This window comes from Gossypium hirsutum, chromosome A03 (genome assembly GCF_007990345.1).
Source record: "Gossypium hirsutum isolate 1008001.06 chromosome A03, Gossypium_hirsutum_v2.1, whole genome shotgun sequence".
Lineage (NCBI taxonomy): Eukaryota > Viridiplantae > Streptophyta > Magnoliopsida > Malvales > Malvaceae > Gossypium > Gossypium hirsutum.
The window spans coordinates 4,313,755-4,332,086 of record NC_053426.1 but is presented as its reverse complement, the minus strand read 5'-3'; the positions used below and the strand labels follow the sequence as shown (position 1 = coordinate 4,332,086).

General features: G+C 31.6%; 2 protein-coding genes and 1 long non-coding RNA gene across 3 annotated transcripts; 1 reads left to right on the top strand and 2 right to left on the bottom strand.

The window, feature by feature from the left end:
• Window positions 1–107: 107 nt before the first annotated feature.
• On the bottom strand, window positions 108–1,870 carry LOC107963812 (uncharacterized). The gene is made up of 4 exons (XM_016900293.2): window positions 1,003–1,870; window positions 622–907; window positions 469–546; window positions 108–377 (listed from the first exon to the last, which is right to left on the bottom strand). Exons 1-4 carry the CDS (start codon window positions 1,203–1,205, stop codon window positions 321–323), a joined length of 624 nt encoding a protein of 207 aa, XP_016755782.1. The 5' UTR covers window positions 1,206–1,870; the 3' UTR covers window positions 108–320.
• Window positions 1,871–3,293: 1,423 nt separating this feature from the next.
• Window positions 3,294–4,417, top strand: LOC121223784 (uncharacterized). The gene is made up of 2 exons (XR_005921131.1): window positions 3,294–3,373; window positions 3,855–4,417. It is a non-coding gene; the product is annotated as an uncharacterized lncRNA (long non-coding RNA).
• Window positions 4,418–10,057: 5,640 nt separating this feature from the next.
• LOC107963810 (probable serine/threonine-protein kinase PBL16) lies at window positions 10,058–17,238 on the bottom strand. Its single transcript, XM_016900288.2, has 7 exons — window positions 16,897–17,238; window positions 16,438–16,751; window positions 16,225–16,360; window positions 10,922–11,058; window positions 10,687–10,810; window positions 10,269–10,615; window positions 10,058–10,155 (listed from the first exon to the last, which is right to left on the bottom strand). Exons 1-7 carry the CDS (start codon window positions 16,949–16,951, stop codon window positions 10,072–10,074), a joined length of 1,197 nt encoding a protein of 398 aa, XP_016755777.1. The 5' UTR covers window positions 16,952–17,238; the 3' UTR covers window positions 10,058–10,071.
• Between the last annotated feature and the right edge of the window lie 1,094 nt (window positions 17,239–18,332).

Below are 18,332 nucleotides of genomic sequence, written 5' to 3'. Positions count from 1 at the left end.
CCGTTGTCAAATATCGAATGGATATGTTCCGACAAGCGTTGCCTTTAACCTTGGTGCAAGTGCAATCGTGAGGTGGGGAATGCTAACAAGGGCTTTCAGAAATTGGATTAGATAAAACTACAAGGGAGTAATTGATTCCAAATTTGATCACAATTTGCCAGCTACAAAAGCAAAACATAAGGGAAAACCCCATCTTTTTTGGCTGTTTCTTTTCAACAATGGCACCATATGTAAGAAATGAAATAAAGGAAAAGCTATATCAGTAATCGTCTTCCCAGGCTAAGGCAGACCACTTGAGTGGATTCATTTGTATCAATCAATCAATCTCTTTCAGAATCACTTTCCATACTTCCCATGGCCTTCAATCCTCTTGGTTTCTGAATTACAGAAAGCAAACAAATGGGCACCGTCTATAATACTGATTAAAGAGCAAAAGAAAGATGGGGTGTGAAAGCCAGAAGTGGTTACCTTCTTTGAAGTTTTCTTCTCCCTGACTTGATACCTCTCCTGGCACAGGTCTGATAGCCATGTCCCTGGGCTCACCAACTACACCACCAACCCAACAAATGAGAAGCAATCTTAGCAATTTAAAAAAGAAAAAGAAGGGAAGACTTGACTGACGAGAATGCTTCTCTGGATCAACTTTGCCCTTTTCTTTGGCCTTTGAGGAAGCTTACAACCCTTCATAGCCATGAAATCTTGTTCTTTTTCTTTATTAGATAATGTGGTGAACAATCTGGGCCACACAGTCCCTTTATCTTCCTTAACATGGTGGTGATCCATCAAAACCTTGGTATTATTGTCTTCCAACACTAAGGAACCCGATCCCCTTGTTGCATAGTACCTATCTTCCTTCTCCGGAGATGTCAATGCCGATCTTGACTTATTTGTTCCCAAATCCGAATTCCTGTTAAACCAAATCCCAGATCTATAATTACACTTCTGAACTAAAAATAAACTAGTTCTGGGTAATCAAGCAAACAAACAATATCCATTCCTTACATTTTGAGACGATTGGCAACAGGCGAGGAGCCCATCTTCTTGTTGGGCAGAGGTAAGGAGTGCGGCGTGGTAGAGGTGCCGCCGCCGCTGTCGCCAAACTGGTGCTGGTGCTGTTTTTTAAGTTTGTTGAAACATCTTAGCCTCTTTCTGTTTCCCCATTGCAACACGAAATCTTTCTCCATTTTCCCACCTTGCATTTCCATTCACTTTCTTCTCCCCAAGATCTGCCAACCAATGTATCGCTTCAGCAAAAGCATTTATGATCTCTCAACTCCAAAACTATAATCAAATACGGCGCTTTTGTTTTTATGTTTTCTTCCCCAAAACACTCACCCACCCACCCGCTCACTTCTCTCTTCTCTCTTCTTCTTACGCCCTATTTTCCCTTTCGCCTTCTTATAATAATATCCTTTTTAAGTTTTTATTTTGCCTAAACTACATGCATATGCCCGACCCAACCCTAATTCACTTCCATTTACTCACTAATCCTTAATTTTTTAGTACTTTTATATTTACATATTCAATTAATTCAATTATAATTAAAAAACAGTCTTTTTTTAATTAAAAAATTAAAAAATTAAAATTAAAATATTTTTTTATAAAAATATAAAAAATGAAGCCAAAGAAGAAGAGAAAGCAAAGTGAAAGCTTGTGCAACGTGAAATTACAACTTCCAAAGAAATTTAAGAAATTAAGGGGCAATATATCCTGAATTGGAAGTGATGGCTTATGCCATTCTCCTCCAAAGACCAAAAGTTTGTGAGTATTCCATTACAACTTCCAAGAAGAAGAGAATGGTTTTTTTATTTATAAACAAAACTGCTGTAATGCTTCAAAATAAAAATAAAAATAAAAAATCAAGTTTCAATCTTTAACCAAACTGCTTGCCTGCCTTCTAAATATTCACAATTCACTTCAAAACTATTATGCCTGCCATTTTCTATTACTGATTAGAGGCATGGACTATTTCATAAGAAAAATCAAATAAGTGGGTTAAATGTCTTAACTTTAGATTTTAGGATTAAAATGATGAAAGGGCCTTATAGGGTCATTAGACCACAAGCAAAATAGCAAAATCTCTATCACTCACATTTAGATGAGGGAACAATTATTTTTTAATCTCTAACTTTATAAAAAAAATCATTTTAGCCTTCAATTTAAATTTTTATCTCTTTCAACCCTTAAACTTATGGTTTTTGTCATATTAAACCACGGATAGAAAAGTTAACAGTTAATTAAATTTTTTAAAATAATTAAAAAACAATTAAAATTATTTTGTAAATTTTGTAAAAATCCAAAAAAAATTAAAAATTTCAAAAATTATTACAATTATTTAAAAATTCATAAAAAATATTACAAATTATAAATTTCTTCCGAGATTAATTTTTTAAAATTCAAAAAGTTATATTAAAATTTATAATTTTCTTCCATGATTTATTTTTTTCTTTTCTGCTAATTATTTTCTTAACATTATACAAACTATAAGTTTTCTCTTTTCCATTGATTATTGCAACTAAAATATTAAATCCCAAGAAAAAAATAGAAATGAATAACCAATCTGATTTTTTTGGTACATATTAATAACCAATTGGCTTTTTTGAAGGTTTTAGTTTGGGTTTGAGGAAATCTAAATTGAGAAACGTGAATGGAAGACAAGGAGCATCACTTTGGGGGCTTCCAATTGGTGGAGGCCGAATGGCGTCTGCAGCGCCTTGGAAGGGCAGTGGCTAGGGTTAGGAGAAGAGAGAAAGATGGGAGAAACAGAAAGTACAAGAAAAAAAATAAAGAAGGGAGGAAAGAAAGGCAACGGAAAGGAAAAGAAAGAATTAAAAAATAAATTATTTAATTATAACTTATATATTTTTTTAAAATGAGTATTTTTTTAATGCTTTATTTTTATTTAATATTTAGAAGAAAACAAATCTTTGAAAAAGATGAAAATAATTACACATATAATTTTATAATATATTTATTTTAAAAAATTATAATATTATTTATTTTTACAAAAAATTTAAAATAATTTTTAATTTCCTACTTTTGGAATTTTTAAAATATTTTTTTAATTTAAAAAAAATAATTGTTTGATGTGGCATACACATAGATGCCACATAAACAAAGTTAACGATTATTAACTTTTTTGTCCATTTGAGGTTAATTTTGACAAAAAAATATAAATTCAAAGGTTAAAAGAGAAAAAAAAATAAATGGTTAAACTGATTTTTTTTTATAAAGTTAGAGGACCAAATAAGACATTATAACTTATTTTTTTACTCTCCATTTTATGCACATTAGTCGAAATCAACCTAGAGAAATTCTCTCCATTTCTCTCTCAAAGTTCTCTCAATCTTTGGTTGAATTCCATAAATCTAAGGTTGGTAAGTTTGATTTTAAATGATATCTTCATCAATCAACAACGTTTTACTCTGGATTTTAGTTAAGTTTTAGAAAAGAGAAGTTAGTCTTGTTTTATCAAATGCATCATTAATCGTTTTTTTAGAATTTTTGTTTGTTAATTCTTGTTAATCTAACTTGATTCGTTGATTTAATTGTGTTTGTGAAACAAGAGAACTAGTCAAAATTTCAAATGTGAAAGAGAAAATGAAGGTGTCAAAAGAATAGATAGTTTTGGTTTATGCTCTCTAATTTTTGACTCACTCTATGCTTTTGCCTAAATTAATTGTGCAAAGGTTTATTTTTGCTAATTATGTTAATTAATTTGCTCTTTGTTGAATTATTTGGTTGTTGAAGTTATGATATGTATTTGTGCAAAGGTTTATTTTTGCTAATTATGTTAATTAATTTGCTCTTTGTTGAATTAGCAACTGGCTTTCATGGTTTTCATGTGATTATAGGTACTCTTTTCTTGATCATATGTGCGCAATGGTATGCAAATGAGAGGCCGGGGCCCGGATGGATTGGGCATGAGCTTGGCAAGCGTGGCATTTCCGCACATGTTCGTTGCAATCTGATTCAAGGGTCGGCCAATAGTACCCTTGCCGAAGTCTTCTCTTTGCCATGGGGAATCCTTTTATTTTATATGACCACCGAAATCCGCATCGTGCATGGCTTGGTTGTGTTGCTTCGGACTCAGTTAGGCGTGGCAATTTTGACTACAAGATGTCCGATGGGGTCTTAGCTCGGTGCCTTCAGCCGTCTGATGGAAAACAACTTTCACGTTCGGTTCAGAGAGCACTTTTTTCGTTCAGAATTCCTTGTTCCTTTATCTTATCATTGACCTAAGCCTGGGCGTATGAGGCTTTCTAACTTTGTTTTTATCAGGAAATTCGTGAAGCGGAAGATCCTGTGAGAGAATTTATTTGGTTGTTGAAGTTATGATATGTATGTGTTCTTGATTATGTGGAAGTGTGATGTTTTGAATATTGATTTGATGATTAAATGAGTTATTTGATGGGAATAAGTTGGTGAATTTAATGTTAATGATATGATTAAATTGTTTGTTGCAAATGAAATATTATGTATTAATCTTAATAGCCTTATTAGATGATTTGGAAAGGTTTTCGGGTATAGTTGGTATGACATAGGATATAAAGAGCTTTATAAAGATTTTGTATATGCTTCAGTTAGCCACCCATGGGGATTTGCCATTCATTAATTTTCCGTTTCATTTGGGTTATGGGTTTGCCATGCTTTTCTAGGATCTATCAAAAATTTAGGATACAAAAACTCTTTATTCGTTTAGCCTTTGTGTGTGTGTGTGTGTATGTGTGTGAGGGAGAGAGAGGGGGAGAGAGAGAGAGAGAGGGAGAAAGGGGGAGAGGGAGAGAGAGAGAGAGAGAGAGAGGGAGAGAGGGAGAGAGGGGGAGAGAGAGAGAGAGAGAGAGAGAGAGAGAGAGAGAGAGAGAGAGAGAGAGAGGGAGAGTGGGAGAGTGGGAGAGGGAGAGAGAGAGGGGGAGAAAGGGAGGGAGAGGGAGGGGAGGGAGGAAGAGAAAGAAAGGGAGGGAGAGAGTGGGAGAGAGAGAGAGAGAGAGAGAAGAATAATTTGTTAAATTGATTTACACTATAAATATAGCACAACTTGTCTCTAATACTAATTAGAAAATTTTGGTTTAGAAAATAATTTTGTTGCACAACGAAAAATTAAAGGTTTTTTAAAACCGAGCAATTGTGTTATTTATAGCATTAAACCCTTTACTAAATCCATACATGTGTTTTGAAATAAGTGCTATAAGATTTTTTTGGTTTTCGACCAATAAGATCTTCTCCACTATTCTCAAATCTCGACTTACTTAGAGTGTGTGCTCTAATTTAAGAACCTATGAACACTATGAAAACTTTCTATTAATATTCAGTAGGAATATTAATATCTCTTAAAAGCTAGAAACTGAAAAGCAAACTCTCTCAAAATTAGATTTTATTTAGAAGAATAAATCTCATTGAATTTTGATAGACTGTCCACTTAATTTGGTGAGTGATTGACTAGCCAGTAGTCTTTATTTATAGAGAGAATCACAAGAGTCTTAGTTGAATAAGTAAAAACAAAATAATAATATTTTAATAAAAAATTAGGGGTTTACGGTATGTCCTTATTTTCTTTCTTTTTAACAAAAGCTTTTTCCTCTGCCGTTTTCTTCTGCCAAACGCTTGCTGCCGAAAATTTTGTTTCTTTTTCCCCTCTCCTCCGTTTTTCTTTCTTTTCGATTAGTGGTGACGTATTGCTAGTGGATTCGTCGGCTTGGTAAGTATGGTTTTATTAAATTGCGTGACTTCATTTAGAGATTGTTTAAAAGGATTTTATTTGCTGTTTAAGGGATTACCAAAGTTTTGTGGATCGCTAATCGGGTTCCAAACAGCGAAGAATCACTGTTATTCGTTGAAGGTAAGTAGATCTCTCGTTTCGAGATTTGCCTATTCTTAATAATCAGACTTAAGAGACTGATTTTGGGTTCGCTACGAGCGATTTTAGGCTTTGGAGTGCTCGTGGTTGGATTAGTAGCGAAAACGAACCAGGTGTGTACTCTAATTATGTAGAAAACGAGTTTCGGCGAAAGCTAAAAAGTGGCCTGTCGACGCCACACGAGCATGTGGTCTACCCGTGTGGTAGCCTGCGTCGCAAGACACGGGCGTGTCACTGACCAGCTAGGCCGTGCGCGCGCTACACTAGCACGACGGACACGGGCGTGTGGGCCCACACGGGCAGGGCACTCGGGCGTGTGAGCCCAATTTTGGTGAAATGTTCTGTAATGTTGCACGGGTTGCTTGAATCGACTGTGACCTGACTGTAGGGGCGGTAAGCGTTACTTAGTCCCCATACTCCGATTGGTTACTGAAAAGTATGTTAATATAAGCATGTGTATCTGTCTGATTCTGTATATCTGCTCTGACATGATGTTGATATGATCTACTATCTGCATAATAGCATGCCATGATATTTATGATGCATTGCATTGGGTTGGGATTGTTGTGAAGAGAAGGAAGTCTGAGAGGCGACTAGCCTGATATCTGGCAGCTAAGCTGCATACTTATGATGTGTGCTGCGATGCGGTACCTTATGGTGTGTAGGGTTGGATGGGTTGATTAAATCCCCATACTTGGTGTGTAAGGTTAGGTGGGTCGATTCTATCCCCACATGGTGTAATGGGTTGGACGGAGATTGTGTGCAGGGTTGGTGGGCATGATATTTCTGATATTTGATATGTTTTGCATGTGATATCTGTATGGCTAAGGCCGAATAACTGTATTCTGTTATCTGTTTGTATGCATGCTGTTTGTGGGGATGTACACACTGAGTTTGCGAAAACTCACCCCTTTGTTTATTTTGTTTCTTAGGAAATCCTCAGCAGTAGGTGGATCAGTGTGACGAAGGGCTCGATGGTGACCACTGGTAGACATTTATGGATTTTTGAGTAACACTTTATTTTGCCTGCTTTATTTAAATATATGTTTTGGGATTAATATGTATTTGGAACTCGAACTATTCTTGGGTTTATTTTGGGATTTTAAATTGTTAAATTATTGATTTATGAATTAATGATGTTTTAGCTTCCACGTTAATGAAATGTTTTCACGTAATAATTGGAATAGAGATTTCCCGACTTAAGTGAAGATAACAAACTGAACGATTTTTCTCTTGATAAGGTTTCCTAAAAAGGTTTCCTAAAAGTACTCTCATGTGACGCTGCCAGATTCGACTATAACGTCTAGGTCGGGTTTGAGGTGTTACACTTAATGCTGTTGCCCATCCCATACCAAATGGGCTCATTTGTATATAGTGTACAATTATATGTGTTAACTGGACCTTTAACCAACTCATATAAATTAACCAACACAATAACCAATTTTTTATTCCCAAAATATTGTTTATATAAAATAAAATAAATTGAACTAATTTCTTAATTAAATTATTTTCTCAATCTAATTCTAATTGTGTTAAAGTCATGATGACTCTACCTTACTACAATCTATGAGTAAATAAATTTGATTATCTTGTTGAATAAGTCTATGATAACTAATTAATTTAATTTCCACTTCGAACTTCAATTTTAATAAATTAAATAATAATTTGAAGAAATTAATTTAATCTCTAAGTAATCTCTTATTCATAGCAAGAAAACACATTTATTGTGGATGGTGATACATGCGATCTAATTCTTTAATTCGTCATTTGTATTTTTTCATCTTATCTATTCAAATACAAACCATCAAAGTTGTATTGAATTAGTGGGGAGAATGATTAGACATATATAATTGGGGATCAGATAATTTGTAATTAAGTTCCAACTCTTTATCTACTGATTACAATATTAGTTAGCCATGGAGTCATTCCACTAAAGTATCATGGCTGAGTTTTTCTTATTATATATCACTACGAAAACTACTTTTCAAGTGCTCATCCAATGACCTTGTCATATGTATGTTACTCTCATAGGATATCCTTAATGTCTATGAGTTAAATCTGTTCAATTAATCTAATCCTATTTTATCTCATGGTAACCATTACATATTCCTTCATGAAAAAGTCAATTACTCATACATAGTAATTAATCATTTGTCCTAGACGAATGACCCGTAGCCACATTACATTTTCATGTGTCATGTACTACTAATGAGAGGATATCATTTACCATATACTTGGGTTATGAATTCCACTATTGTAAGTAAAACTATATCATGTACAAGTTTTATACCCAATGAATCAACTTTCGTTCTAGTACCAATTGAACTCAGACTTTTAGTCCATCAAAGTACATGAGTAACATACTTATAATCCATCACTTGCTCAAGATTGAGGTAAGCAACAGTATGAGCGTCACAACTGAATGAATACATACAGATCTAGGATTCATTCTACTTGGGTCTCATCCGAAGTGTTGTCAGTCCAGACAATCATGCTATGTCTTTATCTTTTGAGAGTCATTTGCTCTAATACCCAAGACAATGTATCTCCCCATTAAACTTGATAGATTGCATAATAGTCTTTTAATCGATTTTCTCAATTCTGATTTGATTATGGATCATTTAGATTACCTACTAATATAAGTTATTTTCTCGCATTCCGATTCGACCACCTAATGCAGCTTAATATTAGTTAAACATTAGGTAATTAGAGAGCCAATATTTGCTGGTTCATTTTGCTTTGCATGGAAAAACTATTGAGAATAAATACAAATGATAATAATGTGAATGATGATAATTTATTAAACCATCTGTTCAAAAAATTACAAGTATATTACGACAGAAAACTACATTAAGGGCATTAGATCCAAAACGTTAAGAGTTTTGGATTCAAGTTAGATACTAAATGCATCTGAACTATCTCCTATACAGTATTGAAATTTCGATAAAGAGATGCGCACTAAGTAAAAAGGAAGAGTAATACCATAAAATCTGTTTCATACCACTTGTATGTTATTTGACCAATATGGGTAGCTAAATAATTGATCTCTGCTTCAAAGATATGTGAGACCCATGAGATCAAATAAGATCTTTGTTCAATACCCTTATGACCTTTGATTGTGTCTTGAAGTTTAATTTTAATGTTAGCTATTTTAGAATATTACCAATGGTCATAAATGATTCAATCTAATGAAACATATTTTTAAGAAAATTTGGGTAAGAAAATAATTATTTAATTATAACGGAAGTTTAAAATTTTACTTAAATCGAGTATTCGACCATTACCAAATTAAACGGTTAAGAAAATTTTACATAAATTAGGTCACATAATTAAATTAAAAATGTTACAATTTACAATGTACCATTAGAGGAGCATTCGACCATTACTAAATTAAGTGACAATTTGTCATTATCAAACATCTATGACACTTGGATCATAAAGAGAGAGAAAAATGATTAATACAATTGTGATAGAATTAAAATTTTATAGAAAGGAAATAAGTTTTCATTAATAAAATTATTCATGAATCTCATAGGAAGATTTAAATGGTGAAAAGTGAATAATTTTCGTTAAGTAATTTTATTTCTGATCAATAAATTAGGATTGATTTCGTATAAAAAGTTTGTTAATTTTAATTTTGCATATATTATAGTTTATCAATTATTTATTTAATAACCATCAGGTCATTTTTATTGTTTCTACATATATCATATATATATTTTTAATTGTTTTGGTCAATTTTTCTTTATTTTTATTAAGACTATTTGTCACTGTCATATGTGTATATATTCTAATTTTTAAAAAATATATATATTCCAAGTTAAATCAGCATGTCATAATTTAAATATATTTTTATATTCATTTTTCATTCTCTCTGTGTCTTGTATTGTTTTTTTTATGAAAGAATTTTATTGTTACTTTAGTTCATAGATATATTAATATTAAAATTCTGTAAAACTTAGTAATGCAACCAGTTTACTTAAATGTTACTCAAATTTATCTTGATTTATTTATTACAGTTGGAAAAAATTAATTGGTAAATAAAATAATAATTATATTGGTCTACTAAATAATCTCATGGGACAACAAAAGTAACAAAAACCCTTGATATAGTTGCACGTCTGCCACAAGTCGTGATGCTAAAATGAAACCTCAGCCATTGATTCAGTTTACTAAATAAATTAGAAGTGAGAACCAACAAAAAGAATTGTATGTTATTGTATTCCATTATATGGCTTCCCACAAACAATATGCTCACTAGATTCATCCATGTAAGCAACAAATGAATAAGAAGCTGCCTGCATATGCATATATAGACAAATATATGTATGTGTATTAGAAGAAAAAGTTATTATAGAGGAGCACCAAATTCTGTAACAGTCTTAACATTGAACTGATGTTGGTTTGGTACCTCAGTAGAGACGGTGACGATAGTTTTTTCTATGGGAAGTGGGTGAGAAAGCTGAAGAGGGTCCAAGGAATCAACTATATCTCGCATGAGAGGCCTTGCTTTGGGGTTCCGGTTGAGGCAGTGATAAGCTAGCATGGCAGCTTTGTGAAAGGCTTTGGTGGGGAAATCTCCTTGTAATCTAGGATCTACTATGTTCAGTAACTTCTTCTCTTTAAGTAGAGGAAGAGCCCAATCTGTAAGGTTTTGTTCGCGGGCTGGCCGTGATTTGTCCAGAGATTTCCTTCCTGTAAGCAGTTCCAGAAGGACAACACCGAAGCTGTACACATCGCTGCGAGGACTCAAATGTCCTGCACAAAATTAAAGCTTCATAAATAAATAAATATCCATTATTAATGCATAATAAGCAGTAAGAAGTTACCAGTCATGATGTACTCAGGTGCTGCATATCCATATGTACCCATTATGCGAGTCGAGACGTGAGATTTGTCTCCCTCGGGTCCATCTTTCGCTAGGCCAAAATCAGAGAGCTTGGCGTTGTAATCCTGTTTATTCAAACCAAACCGAATCATGAATATTGCAAGCAAAATGCTCTAGCAGAAATAACCAGACAAGCTATTCAAAAAGATCAGGAAGAAAAAAAGAAGACTAGTAACCAGGTCAAGTAGAATATTAGAAGTCTTAAAATCGCGGTAGATGACGGGTTTGTCTGCTTCATGGAGAAAGGCGAGTCCTTTTGCAGCACCCAATGCGATTTTCATTCTAGTTGACCACGGAAGGGGAAGCAATACTCCTGTAACAAAGGATTTTTCATTGCCTAACGTTTAAAATAAGTAAAACTGCAGGCATGCTATGTTTGATGGTCTTACTGACAAACTACATGTTCCATATCGATCGTCATACGAACTACAAGTTGGTATGGACGCTGTCACTATGCCTACCACCATGTCTGAATATGTGATTAGAAATAACAGATGACTTATACCAGAAGAAGGGGAGGAGAAAGCTACAACTTTTGGCACGATGTTTTTTATAACGTGATCAGATACGATGCTATTCAATATTTAATCGAAAATAAATTATATACCAAGACATTTATATTTCAAAATTTATTCAATAAACTCATATATTATGATTTATACTGTCCATGCAGGAGAAAATGGGTTTGAGTTAGTTGAAGCGCATTATCCTCCTATTTATGGGTTGGGAAGGAGTTATGGGTAGTGTAGGCATTGCCCCTCTTTGACATCAAGAACTTGGATAAAATAGTCGAATGCAAACTTAGCACACAAAAGCAATATACCAACAAAAGTATACCTTATAAGTGCAAACTGACTTTCTTGCATTCCCTTCCCAACATAAACTCTAGGCAAAAGTTTAGGGAACAAATCAACATTGATATTTGAGCTCATCAAAATAAGATGCAAGTTTGGACGCTAAGGAAGACGATCATATAAAATTATTAATTGAAAGTCCTCATTAATGCTTTTTTCGTCAAGACTTTTTTTTCTAAAGATATTCTAGCACTGTCTATATTGCTTGAAACTATCTTAACCTGATTTCTAGTTGCAGCTTTCAGAAAGCTAGCTTTCACATTGTATGCAAGTAGTTCTTCAAAAGATATCAAGAAGATATCAGAAAGTTGCTTTTTTCAACGCTGTGTCCTTTGAGATATCAAGAAGATTCCAACTCGCCTCCAATCCTCCCATTCTTTTGAGCCATTGGTTGTCATCACTCTATGGACAACCAAAGACTCTCCTTGAACCAAATACACAAATTTATTCACTTTTCTCAGTATAATCATCATAGATTGGTTCTAACCTATCACAATCTTTCTCGTCCATACATGCCTTTCCATGGAAATCCTTAACTTCAATGTTAATTCCACCCTTGTTTATTTCAAAGGCATAAACCAATTGCTCCTCCAATCCACCTGGTAGCGCAAGGTTTACGAGTCCAGCATCATGAAAGGAGTTTTTTTCCTCACTAAAATCAGATTCTTTAGTAAGACTATGTTCCAATATGTCAAACTGGTTGTGAGCACCTTCCAAAATCTCCATCTAGGTTCCCGCATGTTCTTGCTGCAGCCAAGTGTAAACTACACATGACAATTCTTTAACCGCATGATGTAGCGCAACTAATTCTGTTTCTTGACACTGATTTCATCTTCCTCGACCGCTAACACGTCTAACCATGGGTTAAAAACAGATCCTAATCTAATTCCTAGGATCTAATTAGACTCTGATACCAAAATTTAATGTGATTTAGGGGAGAAAACAATCGTAAATAAACAAATTAGTGCTGAACAAATGAATAGGAAAGAAGATGGAACTCTAGCAAACTCAAGGTTATAGAAAACCTCTAATTTTTTCTATTAATTCAAAGAAGATAATAAGAAATAATAATATGGTTGTAAATATATATATTACAACCTATTTACACTAAAATCTAACAATCCTACTAACCTTTTAGTGTACTTTTTAAACTAGAATTCTTACTAAGAGTCTTATCCTAATCACTTACAAACTAACTATTCAATAAAAGAATTGTAAACACAAATAGACTCTAATATAAACAATAAATTATTAGGCTAATTTAGATGCTTTTGCACCACTGGGGTTGTTAATTTTGACATCAATTATGAGACAGAGCTAAAAAAGACTCGTTTTCATCTAATGTTTGCAAAAAAAAGGAGAATGAATAAATGGAGAAAGAATATAATAGAAGAAATAAACATCTGTGTTGAAGATTTTACAAAGAACAACACCATTACTATTTTAAATGCTCAAAACTCATTTCAATCCTTCGTCTGTATGAAGTCTAAATGGAGAAAAGATGAAAGCTATAAAGAGTGGATCGCTCTTATTAAAGATAAGGCAACAATTTCATCTCTATTTTCAAGGAAACAAGGAAACCAAGTTGATTGACTAAATGAAGTTGAAATAATTCTAACTTTAAATGGAAACCTTTATTCTTGAGTATAATTATCGAGCTGAATGAGCACAATATTATTCATGTTTGGGAATATTGTTTTAATGTAAAAATATTTGATTTACTTATAATATGGGTTAGTGCTTTTAACACTTCTTAATGGGATAAATTGTTTGAGGGAGTTAGAATTGCAATTGTGAGGCTATAACAGTTGATTGATTGAGGTTAAATTATTCATTCAATAAGATTTGAACTAAGACCACTATCCATATAAAATATTTGTAATTACCATTTGAACTAAAATAATATTTTGCTATTACATGAAACTTTAATAAATATATTTTGTGTTAATAATATTATTAATTGAGTTCGTGTCATAACTTAACTCGATATCAACTTAAAGTTGATGACAAAACAATGATAAACAATTGTATTTATTTAGTATTCTTAATTTGTTGTGTTTTTGTGTTTAAATTTTATTTTACTCACAATTTGATCTTTTTTATTTTAATTTTAACATAGTACATATTTGATGTGTTACTATTAATTAGTTTCAAACCATACTTTTTATTAATTATTACATGTTATTTTTGAACACACATCTATGTTATAAATAAATGCTTTCCACATGCATTCGCGTATGATAATATTCTATTTTTTTTCATTTTATTGTACATAATTCATATGTTGTTATTAGTTAGTTTCAAGCAATATATTTCATTATTTATTGTATGTTATTTTTAAACAAACATTTGTATTCTAAATTTGTGATTTTCAAGTGCATACGCGTGTAATAGAATTTTTAGTACTATATTTTAAATGATTGACTAAGTTGGTGTCATCCCACAATCGAGTCCTAACTCAGTTATTACCAATAACTCCTTTATTTTATAAACCAAAAAATATTATTTTAAAGGCATTTATGTTTTTTTATATATATATTTTGATAAATCTAGAAAATATATGCCCATAAAGACAATCATGATATTTGAACCCAAAACAATTATACTTTTTTACTATCATAACTTTATCATTTCAACCAAAGCCACATTATTTTTATATATTTGTTACACAAATGCTCCACTAATATATAATTTTTTTCTTTTTATCTATAATAATAAATAATTACCATCAAAATTTACCATTCACTTAAATTAATTGCTTGTTTTAATTTTTATTTATTTTTCTTTTGAAAAAAAAATACAATTTTTTTAGTGAATACTATTATTTAAAGGGTTAGTATTTAGTACACCGACAGTATATATTTTTAATTCCACAAGTAACCTTAACAAATTGTCAAATGCCTCCTTTTTTTAAATTATTATTTTAATATTTTACTATATTCCTATAAGACACTTGTCAATCCCTTAACTCTACCAGTGAAGTTTAAAAACTTCACTGGCAGTGTACTGAATATTTTCTCTTACTTAAAAATGTTTCTCACCCACAAATAGGGATGGCAAAACTCGAATCGCTAAATGGATTCTGAACCGATCTGCTCCAAATAGAGCGGATTTTTTGTTTGAAATGTGGACGTGAGGTGGGGTGGGTGGGTGGATTTTTTCTTTTGGATAGTGAGTGTGGAGTGGTTATTATAATTGCTTGTCCCACCACGACCCGCTTCACTATATAAAATTATAATTATATCCTTGTATATATAAACTATTAATGGAGTAAAAATATAATAAGTAATATAAAAATATTTTATATTTAAATATATTTAAATATTTACTTACCTTTAAAAATATTTAAAAAATTAAATTGAAAAGAAATAAGATTGAGGGCCGGGATAGATGCATCTAATATTTATGAAGATGATAATATTTTTAAGATTAAATATCTATAAGGAAGCAGGATAGGCGGTGAAATATAGCGAATCAATTGTAGATTTAACAATATCTATAGTGATTTTGTTAAAGCATAAGCTGTACTTTGGAAGAATTAACTTAAATTACAAGAAATTAAGTATTTATGAAATTTAATTTTATTATGTAGAAAATATCGACAGTGTATTGGTATAAATTTTAACTTTTTAAAATTTTTGAAATGATTGAAAATTTAACTTTTGATTATGAAAGAAAAGATGAAGTTAAAGAATTAAGGTTTTTGTTTTGCTAAAAGATTATATAATAAAATTTTGGTATAATGAATTATTTAATTTTTTAATTTAAAAAAATATTTTAAACTTTCATTTAATTTATTTTTTTTAATTATTAAACTTTTATTTTTGTTAAATTATCCCAAAATAGATGAAAAAGTTAACATCTGTTACTTTTGTTGACGTGACATTTCACATGTATGCCACGTTAATAATTAATTAATATTTTAAAATTTTAAAAAATAATTTATGATTTTTATACTTATAATAATTTTTATTTTTTAAATTTTAAATTTTTAAAAATTAATTTATTATTCACATGGCAATTCATGTGTACACTATATTTACAAAATTAAAAAATATTAATTTTTTTCATCTATTTTAGGTGATTTGACAAATAATATAAGTTTAATATTAAATTCGTGTTCAAAATTGTTTTTAGTGTTGAAATCATTTCTCGAATCATAGTTATTTTGCCTTTTGAATTGTTTTAAGTTTACGTTCTCTGGGATTCAAGGAAATTTTTTTTGGTTTGTTTGTTTTACTTTTTAGCTAAATTTGGATTCTCAAAATGGATTTTTGGGTCTAAAATGATTTTTAGTGACATACACAAAAAGACTATTCAGAAACTACTCATCATTTTGCCTAGTTTTTTCTATCAAAAAAAGAAATCTTTGTTCTATCACCACATTATAAGAAGGCAGCATAGTAGCAGGTAATGAAATCTGAGTTGGTTTTAGTTCCTGATTAACATACTGAATCTGAATTGCTGTCCTAAAACCTAATTTCTCTGTTGTATATAATTATGATAAAAGAGGAGTTGGGTAGGCTAATCAAAGTGATATTTGGTTTCTGGTCGCTTGGCCAGGTTCCTATAATGGCATTGCATGGAGCTTGTAGGTTTTAGTGATGAAAACAAAACATACTTACTTGAAAAAAGATTGTTTTCCACACTACCACGAGGCATATACTCGTATATAAGTACCCGATGGTCATCTTGGCAGCAGTATCCAATTAGTTTCACCAAATTCGGATGCGACAGCTGCCCCAGAAATATGACCTCCGTCTAAAGCATTCCACAAATAAAATCATGTTTTCTCATCAGATGATTTTTTTTCTAGGAAAAAGGACAAAAGCACCCACCAGCCATTCTCGGTGACCTTGATAACTGTTATCACCGTCATGAACTTTTACAGCAACGGGAAGAGGAAGGGGCTGAATCTGAAGATCCTCCCTCAAGTCCTCGGGGATGAAGCCTTTGTAAACGTTTCCGAAACCTCCTCCACCCAACACACGGTCTTGCCTGAAATTTGCAGTGATAATCTTCAACTCTTCGAATGTGAATGCTATTAATGGATTTGCTGCAGAATCACCGCCACGTAGGTCTTCTACTTCTTCCGGGTTTGAGGGCAACTTACTACCTTCCCTCCTTTCTCTCTCTTGCTCCTTGGGAGACTCTGACAAAGCAATATAAATGTGTGTGTACAATAAGAGTTTCATTCTTTTTTCAAATTTTAAGATGAAAAATCCGATGGCATGAAAACAAAAAAGTGTATATGACACTTAATTCGATTTTAAGTAGAAAACGAGAAATAAACAAACCTGATTTGGGATTTTTGTATATGGTAGGCTCCCACTTACACCAACAATTCCCCATCACAGAGCCAAAAACCAGAAAGACAGCCAAAGCAAACCAAATTTATTTAAACCACAAGTAAAAAAAAAAAACCCAGAAGACTCTATTATCATGGAAACAGAGCAATGTCCCAAAAATATTGATGAAAGAGAAATTGTGCAATAGCTATGGCGGAGATGGCCCACAAGCGGAGTGTTGTTTGGTTGATTTTGGTTATTAGGTGCTTTTCTCATATAGTGCGCATTTTGCTATTATGATCCCACCATTCCATTCTCCAAACATAATTCAAAAAGGGTAGTGTGAATTTTTCGCTGCTTTTCTCATTTAGTGCGCTTTTTTATATTATCATCCCACCTTTCATTATCCAAAATATATTCAATAAATGAGTATTGGGATTTTTATTTAGTGCGTGATCCCACCATTCATTCTCACGATTAATCTATATCTCTTTATTCCGACTTTTTTCGTACAATATCCTTTTTATTTATGGATAATTTTAAACATTTTCGTAAATAGAACAAATTATAATACTATATACCAACCGACTCTACTCCATCCAAATCAACTTTGCAACCACCTTACCAACCATTCCTTTTTCATCTATTTTGTTACTTTATATTCTAATGGCCGAGGTGGCACATTACTTAGGTAGAGAGACAAATATATCTTTGTTTAACATTAATATTTTTTTATCTTTTTTATTTTTTTTCTTAATAATCAAGTCAATATATATATATCTTAATTTTTACTATATATTTGTTGGTTTGTGAAAATAATAAATATTTAATTGTGAGAAAACTTAGTTTAAACTGCTATAAAGTTTTATAATTAATTAAATGAAAATTTACCTAAAGGTTATTACTAATCAAAAAAAATTTATAAAACAAAATTAATATTCTCCTCAGTTTAAATATAGCGAGAGAGGCATGGAGGGTGAACAGACAAGAAAGGGAAAGCCTCGCTAGTTTTATCATTACAGATTTTCCTACTTAAATTGAAAAAAAAAAAAAGGACCGCTTTAAATCGGAAATAGTCTTTTTATAAATAAGTTATGTGAGTAGTAAAAAATTACCATTTGAAATTAGTTTATCGCTAATTCATATACTGAAATATGATGAAAATATAACACTCCTACCAAACGTAATATTAGTGTTTAATTCGGATTTTATTGTTAATTTGATGAAAGTTAATTGTTAATATTATTATGTTTGATTTTTTCATGATTTTATTAATAGAATAAATTTAGCGTTAATTGTAAATTTGTTTAATTTTGCATTTAATTTGTCAAGTACAATTCAATAAATGTGATTTAATTCAAATTTTAAAGTTAATTTGAGGAAAGTTAATTGCTAATATTATTAGCTAATTATGAAATTTAATCAAATTAACTCTAAAACTGAAA

Excerpts from the sequence above, each read along its gene's own strand:
- LOC107963810 (XM_016900288.2), bottom strand. The coding sequence starts at position 16,951 with ATGGGGAATTGTTGGTGTAAGTGGGAGCCTACCATATACAAAAATCCC. Across the intron at positions 16,752-16,896 it reads ATACAAAAATCCCAAATCAG|AGTCTCCCAAGGAGCAAGAG; the intron begins GTTTGTTTATTT and ends TTGCTTTGTCAG. Across the intron at positions 10,156-10,268 it reads TCGTCACCGTCTCTACTGAG|GCAGCTTCTTATTCATTTGT; the intron begins GTACCAAACCAA and ends ATGCATATGCAG.
- LOC107963812 (XM_016900293.2), bottom strand. The coding sequence starts at position 1,205 with ATGGAAATGCAAGGTGGGAAAATGGAGAAAGATTTCGTGTTGCAATGG. Across the intron at positions 908-1,002 it reads GTTGCCAATCGTCTCAAAAT|GAATTCGGATTTGGGAACAA; the intron begins GTAAGGAATGGA and ends TTGGTTTAACAG. Across the intron at positions 378-468 it reads AGAAGAAAACTTCAAAGAAG|AAACCAAGAGGATTGAAGGC; the intron begins GTAACCACTTCT and ends TCTGTAATTCAG.